At 44.3% G+C, this 23,734-nt stretch overlaps 1 protein-coding gene across 2 annotated transcripts in view; it reads right to left on the bottom strand.

Annotated features, from left to right (window-relative positions):
* GLI2 (GLI family zinc finger 2) overlaps nt 1-18,909 on the bottom strand; it is a 141,418-nt gene extending 122,509 nt beyond the window's left edge. For both annotated transcript variants that reach the window (XM_057368533.1, XM_057368534.1), the window contains exon 1: nt 18,722-18,909. In XM_057368533.1, coding sequence (XP_057224516.1) covers nt 18,722-18,854 — 133 coding nt within the window. In that variant the 5' untranslated portion in view covers nt 18,855-18,909. The remainder of the gene's footprint in view (nt 1-18,721) is intronic.
* Nucleotides 18,910-23,734: the final 4,825 nt, after the last annotated feature.

The following is a 23,734-nucleotide window of genomic DNA, read 5'->3' as shown; positions in this document are numbered from 1 at the left end:
AAAAAAATAACCCAAAAAAAAACCAAAAAACCTTCACCAAAAGGCTGCTTTTGCCACGAGAGACAGGCATTCATCAAGACCCCTTGATACAATTATACCCCACTGGAGGTAAGGACATGGTCTAGAAAAGTTCCAAGTGTTTGTCTTGGCAAAATCCAGCTCATCTCAATGTTTTAATCCATTGAGCTCCACCTTCCATTAGCTCCCCAAGAAGGTTTACCCTGACAAGTATTTCCCTGTTCCAGGCAGCCAGGTTCAATTCATTTTAATAGACTTTAGAGGAAGACCTTTGATTTTGACCCCTACAAAGGCCTACTTCTGTAGGAAAACCAGCAACAAAGGAAACAACAGCATTGGCATCACCCATGTGGCTGGGTGGAGTTTTCAAACATTACTGACTTGAATCTGGAGGGTGGGGATGGTCAGGCAAGTCATCTCAGACGAGCCAGGTTAAAATCTTTTCATTTTCTTCTGCTGAAGGCCAGTTGTTGCTGGCTCTCTGACAGGCAGAGGCAGCAGGGCTTGGGATGGCTGAAGGAGTTCTATTTCCACAGCTGCCCCTGCCCCAGCTCTGCTTTGAATCAAGTTATCCATTATCAATCCACTCCTGTGACTCCACAATTTACAACAGGCATTTAAGCCATCACCCAGTTCCATTTGCCTTAACCATCACTCAAGTGCAGCACTTGAGAATTCTGATGACTGACAAGCCATGGTCTACTCACCAGCTGCCCCAAGGCACCCKAAACACAGCTTTCATTTACCTTAGCCATTGTGAAACACAGAGAAAAAGTGTAAAAATGTGGGCAATTCCCCCACATCTCCTTTCCATTTGCGATGCTATAATGTAAGGCTGTCCATTTATAGGTCRAGAAGCAATTCCCGAAGTTATCCTGAGAAAATGTCCATTTGCCTCCTTTGGCTACAATATAGCAGTGTTGCTTCATTTCCATGGAGGCAATGAGACTAAACAACATGCAGGACTGGGTATTGTTACATACCAGTGGAATATTGAAATTTGGACAAAATCTCACATTCACATGGAAAAGAAGAACCATGTCTCTAGATTTAGAACAATAACCGGAAACRAAAGCCACTGACTGCTCGTTCAGAAAAGTCTGGTGTTTGCCTCATTAGATTCAACCCTATGTGCTCCACAAGAGACTAGCAAACCAAAGTGCTAAATATATGATTAAAAAAAAAAAMAACAACAAAAATCTTTATGGCCTCCGCATCATGATGTTGGAAGGTTCTGCAGGAGCACATTTTTATCTGATAGCATGTGTTTTCAATACAGACATACTTGGGCCTGCATGTCGCTATTTTCGTGCTAACATTTACAAGCTTATTTGCTGAAGGCAATTTTTGAAGACTTTTTGTCAGGGCCAAGTCCAACTTCCATTGAAGTTAAGTGGAAGACTCCCACTGACCTCAATAGGAAGCAGCTCAGACGGTCAGGGCAGGATTCGGAGCCGCTAAAACTCATTGAAATGCCACAAGCTGAGAGCAGATCTCCAAGAACAAAATGGGCAAGCCCAGGAGGAGAACACCACCATAAGCAATAACAGGAGAATATCCATCAACAAATACATTAGGACATGGTACCATGGAATTTCCTCCCTGGCTGTGCCAGTGTAAGATTTGCAGCCCACGCCACCGCTCACCACRAGCTGCTGCCAACAGGATCCTTTGTGGGGCTGTGCACAACTGTTCCTCCTCCCTGAACCTGAAGGGGAGGGGGCCAACTAAAGCAAAAAAACTGCTTTAGTTGCAGAAGGAAGGATATTTTAGCAGTCCAGAGTGATCTTGTTGAAATTACCAGAACTATTCAGACTCCTGAAGTCAGGCATAGACCGAAGCACCTGAAGAGTCTCACCTTTACTGCCTTCTTTCAGATAATTATTTTCCTCTAGTTCATCACAACTAAGAAAACCTTGTTTAATAGCTTCTAATATTGCTACCAGTACYGTAACTGTACTTCCTTCATTTGAGTGGAGGAAGAGCTTGAAAAAATTCCTTGCAGACAGCTTTTTTTTTTCCTCTTTTTCTTGTTATAAAGTCTACACTTGCTGCAAGGGCACAAGGGATGGAAAAAGTATTTAATTAGTATTTCCAGAAATATCCTCGCCTAACCCATAATGAGGTCATGCCAGATCATAATCCTCCTCCAATACAAGAGACAAAGTGATTTCCTTTTCATACAACATCCTTTTTTGGGTGCAGCATCGACAGCCTTTCTGTCGCTTCAAAGGAAAAATAAAATTGAGTCAGTCTGAGTGGGGGAAGTCCAGAAACACCTTATACATCTTCCTGTGAAATGAATTCATCGGATCATACCTCAGTCAAGACATGGGTGGGATTTAATACAACTAGGAAGCTTTCTTTTAAAGAAAATAGAAGGAAAAAAACACAAACCAGAACCACAGCTCCAGTYGCCATGTACCCAACTGAACTCCTTTGAACTGTCTGCTCAAATAATATTTCTCTGAAATCAGGGAGGGGTGTGTTTGGGCTACCTGTGTCTATTTGCCATTCCTCCCACCTGCCAGAACTAAACCTGAGTCTTGGGTGGACCCTTGAAAACATGGAACACTGCGGACAACCCTGGGCTGGTGGCCCTGGGAGGGGCTACCTTGGCCCTGGGGCTGCCAGGGCTTGGCTTGCAGCAAAGAGGCGCTGGCAGCAGCTGCAAAGACCAGCTGAGATCAACCTTCTCATTGGAAGTCACCYCTCCCTTAGTTTGGAAGCCTGCTGTGTTTGGAACACTCTCCAAAAGAAAAACCCATCCCTCAAACGGTCCTTTCTGGACAGAGAAGCTCAGGATACRCTGCTGTGACACAGCCCACTCTCCTTAAAATATTCTTTACAGGCTTTCATTCACTTCTCCCTGCAATGAGCCAAATAGATTGTACATGGCAAAAATATTAACTTGTAGGAAAGCTTTCAATCTCATCTTGATGAAGATATCAAGAGTTCGAAACCCCACCAGCTCCCTTAGTGGCTCATCCCAATAATTATTCAACTCCACTGTCACAGTCAGGCAGGGAGCAGAGCTCAGGTAGGTGCCCAGGTTTAGCTTGCAGCTGGCAATGCCTCATCAGCTTTTCCCCACTGGAATAAGGGGCCAGAGCACACGGAGCATTTTCTCTCCTTCAACATTCCATAATTAAAACAAATCAGAAAGAGGATATTACCCACTGTATTTGCCCTCTTCTGCAAACACACCGTATGTTATTTCACTGTAGAAATCACCAGACAAAGCTGATTTACTGACCAGCCTCAGAAAGCCAGAGATTCTCCAACCCCCTAAGCTCTCCCATCCCCCTAAGTTTATTGTTGAGTTCTTGGAACATCAAGTACAGAGTGAGAAATAATTTAATGGTGAGGGGACTTTCATCCTCCTTTTCTATTCCAATATGACTAAATTTATTGATTTTGGATTGCTGTAAATTATAATGTAATTATCCTGCTGCACAAGCAGCTTCCCATTCCAGAAATTAAAAAGCAATTCAGGTAAATGATCTTTAGTTATCATGGTGCATCCCTGCAGAACTCATTAAGTTGGGGGATTAGATGGCACACCAAAACTCTTGCAGGGCGGGTGATGTTGAAAACTATCGTGTCTGACAAAACAGAACTTCCTTGGGATGGTAACAGACAAAACTGCTGGGGTGACACTTTTTTCCCYTTCCTGACAACTCTGAGGTGCTATCAACTTGTACATCTCCCAGGATCTCYAATGCTCACTTACTGACCCTATTCAAAAATAAACACCCTTCCTTTGAGATTTCCCATTAAGTGGGAAAATTAAAGACAYGGACAACACCACAAGGCCATTTGTAGAACGCTGTCATTTGATCCCATTGAGTCTTGGGTGGAAAAGCAGCTCATGTGAGTCAGAGTCAGCAACTCCTTTTTGARGTGGGAGACTGCCAACTGGCACAAAAGAAAGCTCACACCAGATTTGCAGACACCTAAGGTGAATTTTCCAGCTTTCCCGAAAGAAAGCTCTATCTGATGGGATCSCTAAAAGATCTGATTGACTGCAGTCACACAAGATATGTGCATTTTGCCAGCACAAGCATTCCCAAACCCTTTGTCTTGCCCAAAGGTTATGTTTTGCCTCCCTAAATCTGCCTGCACTTCAGGCATTTCCCCCTTGCTGTTCTCTACTGCTGTGATGGCAAAGCAGCCATCATCAGGCTTCACACCGACGGAGGCTACAGCCCTTGGCAGATGAAAGGATACGTGAGCGCATAGTTTGCACATCATTAAGTTYGCAAAATGCTTTGAGGATGAAATGTGCTACATAAATATAACAGGTTATTAAATTTCTTGGTGCTTGCAGTGGTCTTCGATGGATTGCGCCTAAACCTGCTACTGCTTTTAGCTTCCTGGCTTTTTTTTTTACCCCCTTGCCCTAGAAGATTTTAAGTTTCTCCCTCCAGCCAAGGAGTCTTTCACACATTGTGGTGGCCTCATAGAGCTGCTGCACAGACGTGGGGAGTCCCGCTGGCTTTCGGCTGTGCGTGCACAGTCTCCGCTCATTTCCTCCCAAAGCAGTGGCTGCCAGACTTGAAAGACCCCTCTTGCTCCCCCTGCTCTTCCCTAATACAGCCCTTAATTAACATTGAAGGCTGCTACCACTTTTGAGCAGGAAAGTGCAGATCCTTGAGATATTAGTCAAACACCACAGAGATTTATGAACTCATCAGCGTGACCAGGGTACTCAGAAACGAAGTGAAACCCTTCAATTTAAAATTATCCTATACCATCAGAAATTTCAACTTCATCTACAAGTTCTTCATACAATGGAAGTTCACTAGCTCTGTTATTTCACTTCTAGYAAGGACCATGTCCTAATATGGACATTTTTGCAGCATTCAGCTGAATTCTGAAGATATATGATGTACCCTAGTAGCCCTTTCTCCCATTAAAAACAACCTATTAACTCAGAGGCTCACGAAAACCCAAATCATATCTGGTCTCTGTTTCTAGCAGAGGTGGCTCAGCAACCTCTGTCTCCCCACCTGGACAGCACTGCCAAAATTACACAAGGCCTTGGGACAACACAGGGAGCATGGAACATCAGTGCAAATCTCTGTTCTTTTTTGGGATGCACACATACTTTTCAAATTTCCTAAAAGGAGAGATTATTTGGTTTTGGCCCAGCATCTGAAACCACTCGCAGGCCACACACAAGTTACCGAGTAAGCAGAYGACATCCTTTTCTTAAACCCTTATRGACACAAACAGATTTTGAAAACATGTAGTTCAACCACCTCAGCAAATTGTTTCCCCGGTGTGTTGGGTTGGGAACCCAGTGCCTGCCCTCCCTCCTCCTCCACGCCCCCCATTTACTGTTTACAGCAAGAAGGACATTAGTGCTGCACTGAACCTGCTCCAGTTCTTTTATATAGATTTAGACTGTATAATTTGATCGTGACCACAGGCAGTTTTATTGCCATGATTTATACCTAGCCTTGCAGGGGTTTGGGGTTTTTTTTCCCTTTATTTGGTAAGAAAGCGAAACTCACAGCAGTTCCTTCCCTGCTGCAGCCTGAGGACAAGCTGGGGATCTCCACAGAGCTGCTACCCTCCCCCTGCCCTTGCTGTGGTCTCAGAGGGAAATGCACACATTGCAGGAGCTGGCTGCAGCTTCTCCTCGAGCACAAATCCTCCCTGTGGCCCTCACTGCCTCACAGMACTTGGTGTGTCCTGCCCAACAGAAAGGCCCAAGTGACATTCTGGGTAATCAATGTTGCTGCTCCCCTTAACCACGAGTGTGATACCCCGACAGAAACTCCAGCGTCATTCCCTCTCTTCCCTGCTAACCCTCCTCCCAGGGAAGTCAGCTTCTTTGACCAAGCCATCACTTTTACAATCCAAATAGCAGGGGATGAAAATCCAGGCAGCTCTGCCATGGAGCTAAGGGCGATGTGGCTGTCGGGCCAGGCATGTTGCTACCAACCATCTGCATTCCCAGGRCACACTAAATCTGGGATCTGTATTAGTATTCTCCAGCAGGCATCTGGCAGATATTAAATACCAGCCTCCCAGGAGAACTTGTTACCTCCTCATGCTTGACTGGGCGAATATAAGTGAGTGCCGTGCTTGTATCTGCTACCTGAAGAGGCGAGATGAAGCCTATCTGAAACATGCCAAGACCCTGTATCTGTCATTACCATACCAATTTCCTGAATGAAAATCCTGCCTGTCTTTCATTTAATTTGTCTTCTCTCTCATTACRTGACCAGAACATGCTGTACTAACTACAAAGACAGGTCAGCATGCGACTCAAAACCTAATTTCTGTTACTTACCTAAATGATTACTGCCTGGACGAGCATGATGTTTTGGAATAAGAATAACAAAGCCCACCGATCGTTCTGCCCTGTCAGTGGCATGTGAAGAACTAATTCTGCACTGGGCCATGGGCTTAGAGAAAAGGTTCATCAGAAATCGAGCTGTCTCACCTTGCTAACCTCATCTTCACAACAATRTGTACTTTTCCCCAGCTTCTCTACCTTTTGTCTTTTTCTGCACCCAGCCAGTTTCTTCTTACGCTTCTCTCTGAGTGTGTAATATTTCCTAACTTTTCCCTTTGCTACCCAGTTCTCTTCTTGAAGATCCCACAAAATGGTGTCTTTTGGCTCAAACCCTGCTGTTACATTCTTGTTTCTCACATGTCCGTATAGCAGCTGGTCAAAGGCCTTCAGATCCCTCTGCACAACTCAGCCCTCCTCCCACACAACTATTCCAGGCTACTTCTGCTGCTCTGTAAATCATTTTATCTGAGTAAAGCCTTTGGACCATAATACACCATGGTTTCCATAAAGGACTCTCAGCTTCTCTCYAGTACTCTGACACCACTGGCACCTTCTGTCCTATTCCATCAAGCAATAATTTGCAAAACTTTGAAGCAGAAATCACATCCCCGCTAGTAATGGAGTCACATTGATCAAATACTCCTGGCATTTTCTTTTGCCTCACTTAGAAACRCAGTAATTGCCTAGAAAAAAAATTTCAAAATTACCTGTAGAATTGTTACGAAAAAACTCACAGGTGACATGAGCCACCAGCCACTTCGTGTGCACCCAGAGGCAGATTGGGAATGCTGGGCACACCTGCACCCTTTGTAAGTGTCTGGAGAGACATCATCCCTTCTTTGTGGTACCTATAACCATGGCTTTCAAGGGCCAATTCCTTCTTCTCTTTTCATGCCTTATTCCGCTGACATAGCCTTCAAATCCCCACTTGTTTGGGCCATCAGCCCCATATCTCACAAAACACAAGGTTAAGTGAAGCAAATTCAGGAGGACATTTCTATTCTGCCCTCAGGACTTAACTATGGGAAGGTTTTGTGAYTGGAAAAGAATAGTTTTTCATTTTGGTCACAGAAAGGAAGAATGAACTAAAACCACTGCAGATACAGGCACTGAGGAAAGGCCCTTTGGGCTGGTACTTAGAGAAGCTCATTTCTATCCTCACTCAAGTGCTACAGAGGTTAAAGACCTGCTACAACCTGCCATAAAAGGCAAACCCCACATTAATAGGAAATGTGTTCCCCTCCCCCATTCCAAATGTATTTTTTATGAGTAAACATTTCTGTATTAAGACTTACTGTCTTCAAAGATCCCTTTTATGTCCCAAAGGTAACCATTTAAGTGTTCTTATAACAGCCGTTACTTATCTTTACAATGGCCAATGCACATGAACTCAGTGTCTGAGACTTTAATTTTGCTATATATTTTTTAGTAACTACATATAAATCCAGCCTGTTTCAAGTGTCAGTGACTCTATGTGACCAGAAGATAGCCTTGGATCTTATTTCATCTGCAAAGACATTGTTCTGAGCGGAATTAAAAGCAGCACAAAAATCTGCAAAACTCTCAACCCTTTTAACTTGCTTGCAGAAGCGATGCAGAACACACAGAGCTCAGAAAAAGAGATGCAAATGTTTTTCACACATTCAGTCATCTCATATCTATTTTAAGAGTCGCTGCTCCAGCAGTTGAAACACAGGACCCTGCAGTAAAGATGTTTTAAGGACGTCTTTGTAACAGCACAGGAAAGTTCCTCTGGAGTTTTCAAAGGGAAAAAACTGCACCAAACAAGAGCACTGCCAGCTCCTCTGCAGCTGATTACAGAATCAGAGAGTGCATGTGCACGGCAGGCAAATAGGAAGGAAAGCTGAAATGAAGTTTCTCTCTGAAGCTGTCATCCCATCACAGTGATTTTATCCTTCCATCACCTGGCACCCAAGAGTCTAATCACAAAGGACTTTGGTAAAACCACTGTCGATTGCTGGAATGGGTGAATATACATGTCCATAGGGTGTCTATGGCTTGGGCCAGGGTKAAACCCCAAAGCTCTCCATGGTTTCTGTAAATCCATCCAGTTGTGTCCAAAACTCCACCAGGTACTTGACCCTCACCTAGACACTATGTATGTAGGAAACTGTTTTAAGATGAGAAAATTTATTTTGTCTTGTTTTGATTCAGGATATTTACACAGCAATTAACAACATGATGCTTTCCAGTTSAATTCCAGGTAAGATCACCTGAAAAACTTTCTCACTTCAGAGCAAGCATGGCAGTCAATCTCTATAACCCCTAATGGTCCCTTCACTATAAATACTGAAAGTGCCTTCACTGTAAGAACTTACCCTTATCTTCCCCAACCCTGCAAAACTGTTTTACTATTCCCTTTGGACAGGAGCAGGGTGACACCTAACACATACGAACAAGGTCACCCTTGTAAGGCAGCACCCAGGGGCAGCAGCACTCTCCTGCAGGCAGTGGGGAGTGGGAAATGGMAACCTGGCCACAGCCTGACCCGTTAAGTGTTTCCGTGTGACCGATGCCATAAACATGCTAACCAGATGCTGATGGATGGGCCTGGAGGCCCAAAGAACAACCCGAGTTCATTATATAAATAAGGGAGTGAAGGGAAGTCAAGCAGCTTTCCTAAAATCATGAAGGAAGTTTGGGACTTCATCAGGAACTGAAACTAATTTTCTCCAGGCTCAGTTCTGTGCCCTCACTGTAGGGAGCCACCAAAAAATTGGGTATCTTCACACAAGCAGCCTCTGGGAGTCGGACCAACTTCCCACAACACATAATAACTCATCTTGTTAAAATGGGAAGTGCAAACCAATGCCTAAAGTCCTCACCTTTGTGTTTCTCTGGTTTTATTTTATAGTSTGGCTGTAAATGCCTCTGAAAGAACATCACCAGCTGTACCTGCAAACCAACACAAACAGATTTAGCTCAACCTCAAGCCTCACTTGCGAGAAGGCACTTGCACACATTAACACATGACATGGATATTCGCACCAGCCAGGATGCAGAAGAGGATTCTGCCTCATTCCCCCCATCACTGCTGGTCCACCCACAAAGAGCAGACACAAACCAGGGTGAGCCTCAGGTACAAAAACTGAGCAAAAATTTTACCACCTCACAAACACAACAAACATTTCATTTGGGAAAAATCTAAATATTACCCAAGACTGTGGTCCCAGGGTCAGCAGTGCTGATCCCTTACCACTCTCTCTGGGCTCAGAGCATCTCGTTAAATGCATAAAGTATCTGMTTTCTTTAAAAGATTAAGCTATTGTTGAAGCAGCGCACACAGGGCCAGGGGCTTAGAGGTAAATACCTCCTCTATGGGATGGTTTTTGGGAATGTCAGACACTGATCTTTTATATCAATACAACTGAAGCCATCAAAACATCTACTTTAACTGTTTACTTAAGGATGCATCTGTTGCAAGCTGTGATTTTTCTGAAAATCTGTCAGAGTCAGGAGCTGATCACTGTAAGAGAAGAGAACAGAACAGCTTTCTGGCTAAAATGGCACCATTCAATCCCTGCAAATGTCACTGTATTTTAAAAATCAGATACTGATGGCAGTAAATATAAATATTTTGGTTGCAATAATCCTGTTCTTATTTATAATTACAACTGGAAGCATTTTCAATGGGATGGTCTTAAAAAGATCTAGAGTTCCAGAAGAAGCAAAGAGGTATGAAAAAAAAGGAGAAAACCCCCACTGAGCTCTCTAACAAACTACAGAAAAAACAGAATTGATTTCAGTCAAGTTTGTGTGAAAACTTTTTTGCTTGTGTTCATGTAGGATCACACTTGATGTTTTTTTTTATTTATTTTCATTTTGGACTCAGCCTACATGCCTGAAGTTTTGCTCAGTTCTTTCCAGCAAGGTTTGCCTGATTTCAACCCCAYATCACTACAGGAGTCACAGAACACCCAGTGTAGGTCATTTTCTGACACATGTAAAATCACGAGTTTAACATATTCCTAAAGAAGTTTGCATAATACTATAGCCCCTTGATTCCTTCAAGAACTAAATTTGAAATCTTGGCTGAGGTTTTATTCCCTGTCATTACCATTAAGATTGGAGAACTCRTCCTGTCAAGCACAGTCCCCACACAGAATTCATGGGATATCGATTTATTCCAGAATTTAAGGTTTCTGCAATTTTGCGGCACTTGGTTCTGGAAAAAATTGTAGCCCCTAATTATGAGCCCACTGTGCTAGGTACAGGACAAAGGCATTGCTGAATTAGTTTAAATTCAGCAATATCCTATTTGTGCGACTGAGCATTTTCACCCCCTTATGCAACCAAGAGGAATGAAGCTGACTGCTGCATCGTGATGTTCTCAGAGCTCTGGATGATGCATAGACAACTTGTGTTCAGCTCTCCTGAAGGCAAAGAAACAACGCCTCCGTTTGGCAGATGGGCATGAGAATTTGAGTCATCTGACCATGATTACACGGCATATCATTGAGAGAGGAAGGGCTTGCTAGAGGATATGGTGAGCCACGAACCTGGGCTGAGACCTCTGTACTGTCATTGATGTCCCGTGCGCGCCACATACAAATTTCTGAAGTCCCAGAGATAATTGCTTTTAACATCCCTTTGATACAGCTCAACCCATATCAGCGCACCCTGGCCTTGCAAAAAAGGGAGCTCCTCTGTGCTCCCTGTCTGCAGAACAGGAGCAGTGACATCTGCCCGTCTTGCCAGCAYGTTCATGTGCAGACAGAGGCTGAAATGCTGAGGCAGCATTGGAGTTGCACAAGGTAAGGATTCTCCCTACAAGCCCTGGGCTCCCAGAAGCCACCAGACAGCACAATTAATATTCTCTAATTATAAAAAAATAATAAAAATAGCGGAGTGGAGCTGGCTGCGCCCTCTCAGGCCTCACTCATCATCACACAAACCATGAAAACAGACTGCCTGATTTCATGCGGAGCAGTCTAACGAGGTGAGGAACAAGGCCAAGTCCTCTTTTCACTTAGAGTTCTATGGACATCTTCTCAAGGCCRTGCAGAAATTCTTTAGGAGGTGCTGGGAATACAAGCCCTGTTTGTTGGTGCTGGTATCAGATGCACAGCATTTCTAGGAACATTTTTCTTTGCCACTCATGTGACCTCAGGAGCAGTCCCACGGCTCCGTGCAGGCAGCCATGGAACGCTCTGCCAAACCCTATCAATTATTTAGTGTCCAAAGGTAGACTTAATCTGTGTGATAAAAGGATGGATTTTATCTAAGGCTTGTTCCCTTAAAGTGATTTACACAACTGGCCTCTCTAGCTGCTTCCCTCAACGTAATTATTTACTTTTGCATTAATAGCCTTCCCACTTGGATTATTTTCAGGAGCTTTTTGTAGCCTCGAGAATTTACTATGTTTTTTTTTTCCCTTGTCTTTTTAGTGGGGATTTTAAATTTCCCATCTCTCTGGATGGGCTGCTAAAACACTAGTTTTGTCAAAGCTGGTGTAAAGCAGGAGCAGCTCTGGGAAGCAGCTCCCCTGCCTGTGTTGATGATGGGATGTTGAGTTTGCCTCTGACTTGAGAAGCCAATGGGGTGAGATTTCAATTCAGAGCTGGCAGTCAGGGCTCCCACTGCTCATCAGGCTGTGGACTGATGAACAAGAATGAAAGGCTTTAAAGCATGAACTAGACCCATCTTGGTTCCTTGTTTTAACCCCACTCTGCAATTYTGGCAAAGTTGGGAAGACTGGGATTTTTCCAGCTAACATTAAATCAGGCATGAAGCCCTCAAGGGAATAAAGCAGGCATCTGCACAAAGTCATTCACTCCACCCTAATGCAAAAGCATCCCAAACTAGACACCTAACATTTAGGCAGCCAACTTGAGGCAMAATAACTCCCATCCTTGGTCCTTCRTGATWATGGCAGGCTCAAAAGCCATGGTTAATGGATGATGTTGGAAGAACTGATTTATAAAACCTGTGTAAATTCATGGATGTTCACACAAAAAGCCACCAAAGATACTAAAAATTCAAACTATGGGGACATGCTGGCAGAGGAGACAATCCAGGAGACAATCCATTATAACCACTAAATTTTCCTACTTGACTATAAATGACCAATCCACAACAGGTAAGTTTAGCATAMTTTAAAAAGGTTACATTTAGGTACCCTCTAAGGGGCACTTTAATTAAGTCTAAGCTGGGTCCACAGAAAAGAAGACAAATCAGTACTTGCTAGAATAAACTTTTGGAGCTTACAAAATAGAAAAGTGAAGCTATTATTATGATTGTAACTGTTATTAATGATAATATAGTACACACAGAAAATACAAAGATCTTCCAGGTGGTACTTTATGGCTGGGGTCACCAGTGCCAGAACCAGACTGCAAAGAGTAACTTTTTCTGTTTTAAATTCACAAAAGCTTTTCAACTTAGTGTGCAAGCCTGTGGCACGGTTAGGAATGAGATAAATTACTCTGTCTTCAAAAGTACCTTTGCCTCTGTAGCAGGCTGAAATTATAGGAACTCTTGCTACAACAATGTGGGGGAGCTGYATACAACCAGGGAATGCTGATTAGAATTGTTCAGAAAAGACCCGTAAGTTCATTAAATCCAACCATAAAGCTGTTGCATCACCTAAGGGCTACACAATGTGAACCAGAAAGTCTGTAAGCATTCATGGTTATCCACTTTGAGGTTGCACCTTTGCGCACAGGGATGGCCACCACACTGGCCTGGGCAAGGAGTTTCCCCACAAGGGAAAAAGAACCCAAGAAGTCAGACTCCAATCACCCTTYTAAGCAAAGCAAAGGCTTACCTGGCAAGGATGTATTGCTGACTTTTAAAAAAGAGATGAGGGAGACAGCACTGCAAGCCATGGATAGAGGAGAAAAGGCAGGCAGGAGAGAAGATGTGCTTTTGTGGCAATCTTCTGAAATATCAAAATTCTGCTACATACAGCTGAAGAACTAAACCTACTGCTCCCAGAGTACTCTGCCAGGTCCACACACCAGATACTGCCCATGGAACATAAAAACAGTGCAGCATGGCTTTAACTCCATCCTTATCTACATGAATCCTTCTAAACCATCCCAAGGAGCAGGTGTCAGGTGACCAGCATGATTCAAAGCTGGCAAACTCATCACTGTCCTTGATATCCTGTGACTGAGGAACAGTCTCTGCACTGCACCATCTCAGCATCTGAGACCTCCATCTGCCCAAGGGGTGTGAGTGGGTACACAAAAGAGACTACAGGCAACCTGTCCACTCAGGAGGGCTGCAGTAGCAGAGAAATACACTTTAAAACCCACAGAATTAAGTTTTATGAAGGGCTGACAGAAATAGAGAAGAAATACAGTTCTTGGTTGCTGTTGCTCTTGCGGCAGCACTGCAGCCCTACCCAAGGTGGGGGCCACTGAACTCTATGCAGCAGATGCACGAGAAGAGACTGTGGCTGTCAGGAGAATTTCTCAGTCTGAATTACGGGATTTTCCCATCATTCAGCTTTAACCACTTGCCCCCTTCCCCCCTGGAGCCAATCCCAGCTTTTCTGTTAAACACATCTCTCTGCGTTTTAAGCTGTACACAACAAAGCAGCACAGGGCAGGAAAGCTAAGAATGTGCTTGTACTGCTTATGTTCCTTTTCCTGGAAAATGTGAACTGAATGAAAAACATTCTTTAAGAAGATCCCTGCCCCTCCAGGGTGGACAGAGGAGATGACTTCATTGGGGCTGTTCTCATTCTAATTTGTCTGAGTCTTGGGCCACACAAACTATATATTTTTTCAGTGCGCTGAGGTCTGCCGGGATGCTGGCATTTCCTCCTCCTCATTTACATGGTCTTCCCATAATCTAGCACTAAAACAAGCTGAACTGCATAAGGACTCTCTGCCAATGCCACTCGAGGCTTGCTTACGGAAGACCTCTGGAGAGCGACGGGAGGTGCTCCCTGCCCTTCTCCTCTGCCTATGAAAGGGCTGAGTGTGCTACTTCTGCAGAACTAAGCATTCCTGCCAGCCCATAAATCAAGTGACCAAACTCCATCCCAATCTCTGATCCACTGCAGAAAAGCCCCATACTCTGCCTTTACAGCACACACAGGCTAAAGAGCTGTATTTCATCAACTGAAGCCTTAATATCAGAGGAGAGTCGTTACCTCCTGGGAAAAAAAGAAGCAAAAAAAAAAAAAAGCACAGCCAGTACCTTACTAGTTCTGCAGCTTGGCTTCCCCRTGTTTACACCAAATGACTTGTTGAACTTCATTATATACAAAGTATTTCCATAGATCAGAGGCAGGGAGACCTGTGCAGCTAACATAAAATAAATTACCACTCCATGATAAATGGTTCTATTAGCAATCCAGATTGTTAAACTCAGATACAACAGGATGAAGGGAGCACTGCCCCATTCATTCTCCCTGCGGCAGATACTGAGTTGTAAATAGGTTATTTTGTGTGTAAATAACACATTAAAACTCAGCATTAGCCGTGTCTTTTGATAGAGAGGAAATTGTTCCAAATAAATAATTTCGGACAGGAATGTAAAATAAGCCAGATTTAATAGTGCATGCCTGCTGTAGCTGTGTTAAACATGACTAAAATGATAAACCCCAGAATATACTAATAGTAAACTATGCTCTGACATCAAAGTAATGAGGCTGTATTTTTACCCAGCTTTAGAAATGCTAAAATTAGTCTTGACAGAGCCAGACATCAGAAAAATGTTTCAAACATAAACACCATCAATTTGGGAACTTGGAGTTTGTGTCATGTRGAGGGTGGGGTGGAGAGGGAAAGGTGCATTCTGGGCCTTGTTAAAGTCGGGCAGTTAGCATTTAGGAGAATTTGTCTTTAATTTTTATTACTAGCTGAGAAACCCATCTTCCTAAATATCTCTGCCTTTGAAAAGTGGCTCATTTAAATTCCCCCTACAGCCACGTKCCTGCGCTTCCTCACGCCTGTAGGTACAGAGGACATGTCAGTGCCAGCCTGGAGGACACAGCCCAGCCTCACTCATGTGGTGCAGTGCCCCAAAGCCTCCTACCCTACACAGCAACATCGACGTCTGTACTCAACAAAAGGGTTTTCTGAACTCGAAGTGTTACAAGTTGTCCTCCAGAAGTAGAGACAACAAAACCAAGAGCCTCTTCTGCAGATCTGACTTGTCTGTAGCTCCTACATACTGTCATTACAAACAGTTTCCATCTCAGTCACACATGCACACGTGCCCCACTGAAAAAGGGAGCTTTGACTCCTTGGCCAACATGATTTATGGAAAAACAGAAAATTAGGAGAGACTTCCCTGATGTCGTATCTGTGAGGCCAATTTCTGAACATCTGATCAATGAGTTGCTATAAAAAACTGTCTCAGAAGATGTCTAAAATGGCAGCTTCAGAAGACTAAAAATATGGGATGCAAATTCTTAGTACACTGCCAGCATCAACAATATCGATCTCTTTTCCTACAGCCATAACTTCATTTGTTWGAGGCTGGAAACATTTGGGACAAATATCAAAAGCAAGGGAACTGGAAATGCAGACTGAACATATTATCTTATAATTATATAGTCCAAATAATAATATAATTAAATAGCTATTCTTCAATTATTTAATATTCCTACAATTAAAGTATTCCTTCAACTGTCTTAATTATAAATAAAACCTTACGAATCTACTAATTTCTACAAGTGAAAAAGAAAGCCTTATGATCTGGGAAACATGCAAAACATGCTATGATGGCACTCCTTCTGCGTGACTCAGTAGAATAAAGGAGCAGAAATGTGTTGCAAATTACATTTGTTTGGCTCTGGAGAGCAGCCTGGTGATTTGCAGCACTGGCTGAGCCTCACTGCCACTTTCTCATATGCTAGTACAAAGAGTAAAACCTCTGCAATAAATGAAATCAAGAGTTTGTCTTGGATGAGAATAAAGACTTGCTCATATGGCCCCAAAGCAGGGTGGGGAGCTCAGAGGCCCACCCTTTAAAGCTGATCCCCTCCTCAGGCTGAACTTCCTAATTAATCTCCAAGCCTCGTTTGCTTTCTTCTGTAAAAGTATGAGCATAAATACTTGTATTTCTGGCCTGTTGTGAGTAATTACTCTAGTTTAGAGAATGGAACATGTTATATTAGCACGAACACCATGTAAGTACAGTTTCATCCCTACCCAGCCTTCCTATGATCACCTGCTGAATCACACCTCRCCGTTAACTCATGTTAGGAGATAACTTTGTGTTAATTTTTCTACTCCCAAGCTCATGCACAAGCACACTGCTCCCTCCCTCCCAGGAGCCTGTATTATGTCTAGCCAGAGYTCAAAGGAAAGCCCTTCGAAGCACAAGAGCACGTGCATCACCTGCAGAGCGCCGGGGCCAGCGCCCCACCACACGCTGCTCCACTGCTGCCCATTTTGGGTCATTTATGAGCACTTTTCTTCACAGCATGACAGATTTCACTCCTTACATCTCATTACACAACGCTTTCATCACAGTTCTCCTGMCATCTTCAAACAATCCTCAACTTACTTCTCCACTTCCTCCTAATAAAAGGAGAAATATTGAGCCCATAAATCTTTTTTTTTTTTTTTTTCCAAAGGTGAGAGCACACTGCTAACAGAACGTATTATACTGGATGTTTAAAAACCAATTAGGTCTCCAGGGATGCCAAATGGGCTGATGGACACTCCACCTCGGGGCATCCTCATTTGGATCTCTGGAAATGTTGTGACTGCTTCCTCGGTGGAGGCACTCCCAAGGCAAGTGCCAAGTGGGGAGAAGGTGTTTATTCATAATAGCACATCTGTGGGTTGTGAATTTTAGCACATGCTTGGACAATGTTGGGGCCAATCAACCCTTCAGGCCTGCCAGTCACAGAGATGATACCTCAAGGGGGCTGCCTCAGTAGCTCCTGTAGCCTATGCTTCCTCAGAGACCTGCCAGGGGATGCCAAATTTCTGCATGTTGCTGTCTCCCCTATTTCTGCTTCCCGGCAAGCCTTCCTTTCTCTCACTTGTGCAGTGCTCTCAAGGAAACTGGCTCAGACCTACCAGGAGCACAAAGCTGTGTTGCCCTCCAAACAACTCCCTAAAAGACTTTCAGGTTGCTTTTAMGAAAAAGTTTATCAAACACATGAATTAATCTGATGGATTATAATCTAGCCACTCCTACATCATTCTGGGCATCTGAATCTTGACAGGTAAATGTGAAAAAGACACCTGAGTAGCAGAGTTTATGAAAAAGGAAGAGAGAGAAAGAAGATTTAAGCCATTTTGGTTGGAAATTATCTTTAAAACTCAGRCAACAGAAAACTTGAACTCTCCAGCCAAACTAGGTAAGAAAGAGAGAAGCTCACAGAGGAGTCGCTCTGCTCTCCTGGGGTGATAAAAAAACCACTCTGCAGAGAAGGAAGGGGAGGGGGCAGGTTCATTTCGAGGTGGAGTGATTAGCTATAAGGTATGTTTTAAAAAGGTTAAAAAAAAGCTGCCTGCAAAGTTTACACAGCTGGGATGCCTCTTGACATATCCGAACTGGTGCAGCCCTTCCAAGTTTGTCTCCTATGCCCTGCCCAGAGCGGACACCCAAACCCCAGCAAGGGAAGCTGTGATGGCTCCTCAGCCTTGCCCACAGCTGTGCCAGCATGAAGGGCCTTGGCACCGCTTTGGAGATCACCAGCACCCCTGTGCCAGAGATGGGGGTGTGTTTTGCCTGCCACAGCAGYAGGAGGAGACAGGAGCAACATCCCTGCATGTTCACCTGCAGAGCAGAGTTACACCCACCAGGAATGGCTCCACGCCCACAGGTGTCCACAAAAGCTTCCCAGTTGGCTTCAACAGCAGCAAGACCAAAATCTTGCTCAACATTCTGACTTGAACAGGAAYGGCACAAGTGGAGGGGTTTCCCTGTGAACATTCTTGCATTGGGTCTGGAATTCCCAAATTCCTCCCTAACTGTGAAATCCCAACAGCAATGACTGAACTGTGCAGTCTATTAGCTCATTAGCAGGCTCACAGCTGGGACAGGACACCCCTTCCTGACCAGGAGAACGAGGTGCTCCCCATCTCAGCCAGCCTCACCAGCCATCCTTTAACTCCATCACAGAGGAGGGGAGAACACAGTGCTGCCCACACTACACAGCACCAGTCAGCTCCTGGCAAGCACTGATGGGGTCCCCCAGCTCCCCAAGAGCCACCACTCACCACCCATCCCCTCCTCACCCCAGCCCAGCTCTCTGGGAGTGGTGGTGACCCATCACACTACAGTGACATTTAGCTGCGGTGCAGTGACACAGCTTCCAGTTCCTCTGACAGCCAGGAATCCCAATAAACTCAGCGTGTTCACAGGAAGACAGATGCCACCATACTTATTAAATTCTTACAGTCTAATGAAAAACACCCCTGCTGCTTTCAAATTGTGGAAAACATAAAGTACCTCCTTGTGCCACTGCCGCTCCTGCTGCTGTTAAAGGAGAGGGTTTCTTCCCCGTCTCTGTAAAGCCATTCCCCTCCAGAACAGCACCTTTCCCTTCTTTTTTCCCAGCAGTTGTTGAAGCAGAAGTTTCCATCTTAGACGGGCATCTTCCAGCTCAGGAACCCTAGAGGACATAAAAGAAAACCAGATTCTGGTCACCGCTCACAAAATAAGCAAAATCAGCTCTATGAAGAGTCAGCCAATGGTTTGGCAGAGTTCAAAAGCAGACGGCGAGCAGCAAAGAATTCCTGGGTTTCCAACTCCAGCCAGTACAGCAGCCACAGGCACTAAGGGCACAACCATGTACAGAGCTGGGTGTTCACATAGACTACAAAGATCAGGACCAAAAACCAAACTTTCCCCATGCTAACTTGGGCTACACAGTTAAGTTTACAGGTCCAAAGACTTTTCCAGGATTAAAGGATAGGTGAGATGCAAATATTTAGCACACATAAATTGATTTGTCCATCCTATAACTGACCTAGACCACCCTAAGAAAAAAATCAGCTAAAAAATTTCTAATCAAATACAGATAAACATTTATTTAAAGTTTGTTTTTTTTTTTTCTTTCCCACAGTGGGTGCTTACGCTGTGCGGTGGTTTGGAATCAATGTCATGATCAGAACTTTCCAGCAATGCTTACGGATCAGCCACAGCAGGTCTGCTACTCCCCAACAAGTTCTCGCTGGTGAGGTCTAACAAACACTGAGCCCTCGCTCTAAAAAGCTCTTTTATACTGAGCAATTGCAGCTGATAATCAGCTACAGCTTTACCCAATTATTAATTAAGTAATCAGCTACAGCTTTACCCAATTATTAAGTAATCAGCTACAGCTTTACCCAATTATTAATTAAGTAAATGCCGTGAAACATCTTCAAAACAAGAAGATACCAAAGTACAAATAACCTGGGTTTTTTAACTTAGATTGATGAAACTTAGCAGCTCTTGAACTTTTAATCAGCTTGGTTATGCATGGTTCAGACTTAAATGGTCTCCCAAACACAAACACGTGGGTATCCCAGATTTAGTGTAAAAACAGGTTTTATCTTAAATGAAGAGGCATACTTTGTTTTTGAATGCAAATTCTTTTATCCCCCTCATTTTAATTTGTTTTATTTCACATGTCTCCACCTGACTCCTGCTTGCACATAACCAGCACAGTTACCTGGCACCACCAGCCTCAGGCTGGTCTTGGGAAAACCCACTGCTAATTCCTCTTTCCTTTCTAGTTTTAATGCAGATCTACAATTTTTCACATGTAAATTTTCAAATGCAAATTTTTCAGCTCCTGACACTCTGGAGCTCACTGCTGCTTACCTTACTGGAATTAAGGGGMTCAGGCAAAAAGGATCTGGCAAACCAGAAAACCTTTTTGTGTGTACAGGTATTTTTATCGCTGTTGTGCCAACTCAGATTAGAAGAGTTTGCTCTGGAGGACTGACTGACTGACTGACTCCTGAACATCTTGGAACTTTAAAGCACAACGATTTCAGGTCTATGGCGGATGAGGAGGACTGTGACGCTGTCTGGGCTCTGGGGGATGGTGTCCCACCAAGCAGCTGTGGACTGCAGCCCGAGCAGTTTGTCCCAGGAGCCTTCAGGCACGGCTCACGTTAATGGGACAGCGCAGTGATGGATCTGCGGTCACAGGCTGCAGCTGTAAACTGCAGTGCTCGCATTGGGAATGACAGGGCCTGCAATTACAGGCTTTACTGATGACACGAGGCTCCAGTGAATACTGAGGTGGCCCCTCAAGGTCCTGCCCCGGCATGTGCTGGGCTTGATGGCAAAAGTGGGATGGGTTCCTGGGGGCCAGGACTTTACAGTGGTTTAATCCAGGAACCAGGTTGGGTTACAGACCACGTATGAAATAAATACACCCGAACTGCAGGAGTATTTGACCTAGGTCTGACAGCCTGGGCTTCTGTTCGTTAAGCAAATAAACTTCAGAGGCTCTATTACTAACCCCCCACCTGTTTCTTCTTAGTCCCTCCTTTCAAGGCTTTGCACTTTTGTTTGAAACCAGACGCTGGCCCTCACACCCCGACCCCCCTTCTCCCGGTACCCTGACCCTGGGGCAGCCCCGGGGGTGAGGGAGCATCCTCGGGCACTGCAGAGCTCAGCAGCCAGCAAGGGGAAGGAAGGAACTACTAACAGGACTTGTTCTGTGAAACATGCAGGTTAGAGCTGTGCTTTTTTTCCAGAGAGATGCCTGAAGCAAAATCTCTAAATCCCTGCCACAGACACCTCAGTAGGGGCCCAGTTTTTCAGATGTGTCATTTATCCACCTGGAATGTGACAGGAGATCATGCCCGTATTTGAAAACCCGGTCTTTGCAGCTGCAATGTTCTCTTTTCAGATGAATTATGTATTTAAAAAAAAAATATTTGAGTGTTTGTAATAAGTGGTTATATTAAACAGGTAAATCCTCAAATACCAGATTAAAAAAAAAATAATGCAACTACTCTAATCTCACAGGATTTAGGGTAATAAGTCTATAATTATTTTTGCTTCGTAAAGGTGCCTGGGGCAGAGCAGGCTGACTGTGAGGTTCTGAGCTTTTCCCCAAGTCAGCAGCAACCAAAAGTCATTTTCCTTTCTGAGCACCCCACAGCCAGAACTGATCATCCCAGCTCAGGACRACACAAGCATCCTCCCTGCTGGATCCTGCTCTGCTCAGCATCTCTGCCCACGGATCAGAACAGAGACCAGTGAGCAAAGGAGCACCAATACTGATTTCATATCCCACCTTCTGGAGTTTCACAGTGGCCAAGAGCTAGAGAACGGCAGACTTCCCCATGGTGCAGTGTGACCAGGACACAGCACTGGAACTCTGGAGATTTAGATCCCCATCATGGATCTGCTACAGTCTCCTCAGTGTCCCTGGGCAAAAAGCTTAACTTCTCTCTTGCAGCCCGTTTCCACAGCCGTAAAACAGGAAATAGTACTTTGCCCTATTTGCAAAGTGCTTTGAGATCCTTCGAGGCACAAGGCTATGGAAGTGTTTTTATTGCCAGTATAAGAAGATATATGTGTGGAGGCAGTCAATCCACACTATCCAGGAGCACAACATTCATTTTTTTAAGCAATTCATACTTTGCTTTCTGTTTGATGCTAAACTTTTTCTGCTGCTCTGTGCCACACGGAATTTATAAATTCAGTGACAGATTAATCTTAGCAGCGAGCCATTTGGCATGAAAAAGGGTTTCACAGGGAGCCTGCTTTTTCCTGTAAAGAGCATGCATTTAGGAGTGACTATACAGAGAAAGACCCTATGCACTTATTCAAGCACAACTCTCTGCCCTCCGTCATTACTCAGAATTAGAAAACCAGAATGGATTACTCAGATTTTTCCTAAGGTTTGTAGCTTTCTCTGCAGGAGGAGGGTTGGGTAATTGATTTTGACACTAATACCAGCACTATTCATATGCCCTGTAATATAATTCTGCAGTGACACTAAAACGACAGCCATCTGAGATCTGAACAAGCAAAGTGCTATATGATTTGCCCTAGACAACCCCAGCTATTTTAACAGCTGTGTTGTGTATTAAAAGGGAGAAATCCCAACAGAATTAAAAACAACAAAGTCACATTTGCCTTTGAGGGAAAACAAGAAGCCGTAAACTTTCCTAATAAAACAATCCCTCCTGCTAAGTGCTTGGGGAATGGTCAAACGTGCTGTCCAACAATGCCTGTCTCCTTTGGAAGGTATCAGCCTGAGGAGGACTGCTAACAAACTTAGCAACAAACAGATACTCATCAGCTATACCCTCTGYACACCCTTTTCTTTTGAAAAGACATTTCCTTCTTTGGGATTTTTCTTTCTTCAGGAAACCCCCTTCTCCTCCCCCAGACAGGGCAGAAAACATTTTTTTTTTTCTCTGTCAAAAATGAATGACCAATTTTGGCTATTTCCACTCAAAGACTAAGCAGCACCATGGGAGTGATCCTCTCCTGTCAGAGGGCAGGCACTGCTAGTGACAGGGTGACACAGGTCCAATCCTGAATGCCACCTACAAGCCTGGCAGCCTCATGGTAGGGGCAGAAAGGGATTTCCAGAGCATGCATCCAGAAGCCATCTCGCTTTTGGGAATATTTTGGGCTTTCTCAAACCAGTGTGTATTCTCTATTTTGAGTCCATCTCTACCTGATCTCCCCCCATGCACAGCCCCAGCAGTGCTGGCAAGGCGGCATCACCTCCAAGAACACGCTGGAGGTGTGCAGGCTGCTGAGACCAGCAGCACAGGCAGGATGCTGCTCCACTGCTGCTGGCTCCTGGCGAGACTGATGGGAGCTGGGATAAGCGAGGGCAGCCTTTGCACTGCTCTCGCCAGGATGGTGCTCACACACCCACAGGGAGACACTAAATCAATTTTGCCACATCACCCCCAGAGGTACAATCCCAGCTCAATTGCTTTCCCTGCCATGCTGCTTTAGTTAAGATAAACAAGGAGATACTCCCACCATCTCTTCTTCTGCAGTGGACTGTGTCATACAGCTAAAGCCTTCTGAATACATATCTACTTTTGAAATTCAGGGTGAGCCAACTGCTCTGAACGTTGGCTTAATACAGTGGCTGCTGTGATCCTTTTCAGTCTCCCAGGGTTTCAGCCAAATTATGTTCTCAATTACAGGGAAGTAGCAGCAGTTAACCCGGTGAAGTCATAGGCTCTGTACCACAGCAAAACTTGACCCCTCTATTTTCTTTATATCAGCATCAGCTTCAAATTACTAAAGAAAGCTTTTTCTGTCTAAATGCCATCACTAAATCTTGGGACTATCCAAACATGCTGTCTGCGGCTGCAGGGACCTACAAGCGTTTACAGAATATCAATCTCAGGTAAAAGCAGCATAAATATTAATTCAGAACTAATCACTTTTGAGGTCCTCCTGACACAAGATTTCCCATCTTGAAACTTCTTAGGAATGATCTGCTCGGGCCAATCCTACAGGGTCGATTACACATGGAAATTA

This window comes from Malurus melanocephalus, unplaced genomic scaffold (assembly GCF_030028575.1).
Source record: "Malurus melanocephalus ecotype Western Australia unplaced genomic scaffold, MMel_1.1 scaffold_94, whole genome shotgun sequence".
Lineage (NCBI taxonomy): Eukaryota > Metazoa > Chordata > Aves > Passeriformes > Maluridae > Malurus > Malurus melanocephalus.
Note: the sequence above shows the minus strand (reverse complement) of the source record. Positions and strands in the feature narration are given on the sequence as shown.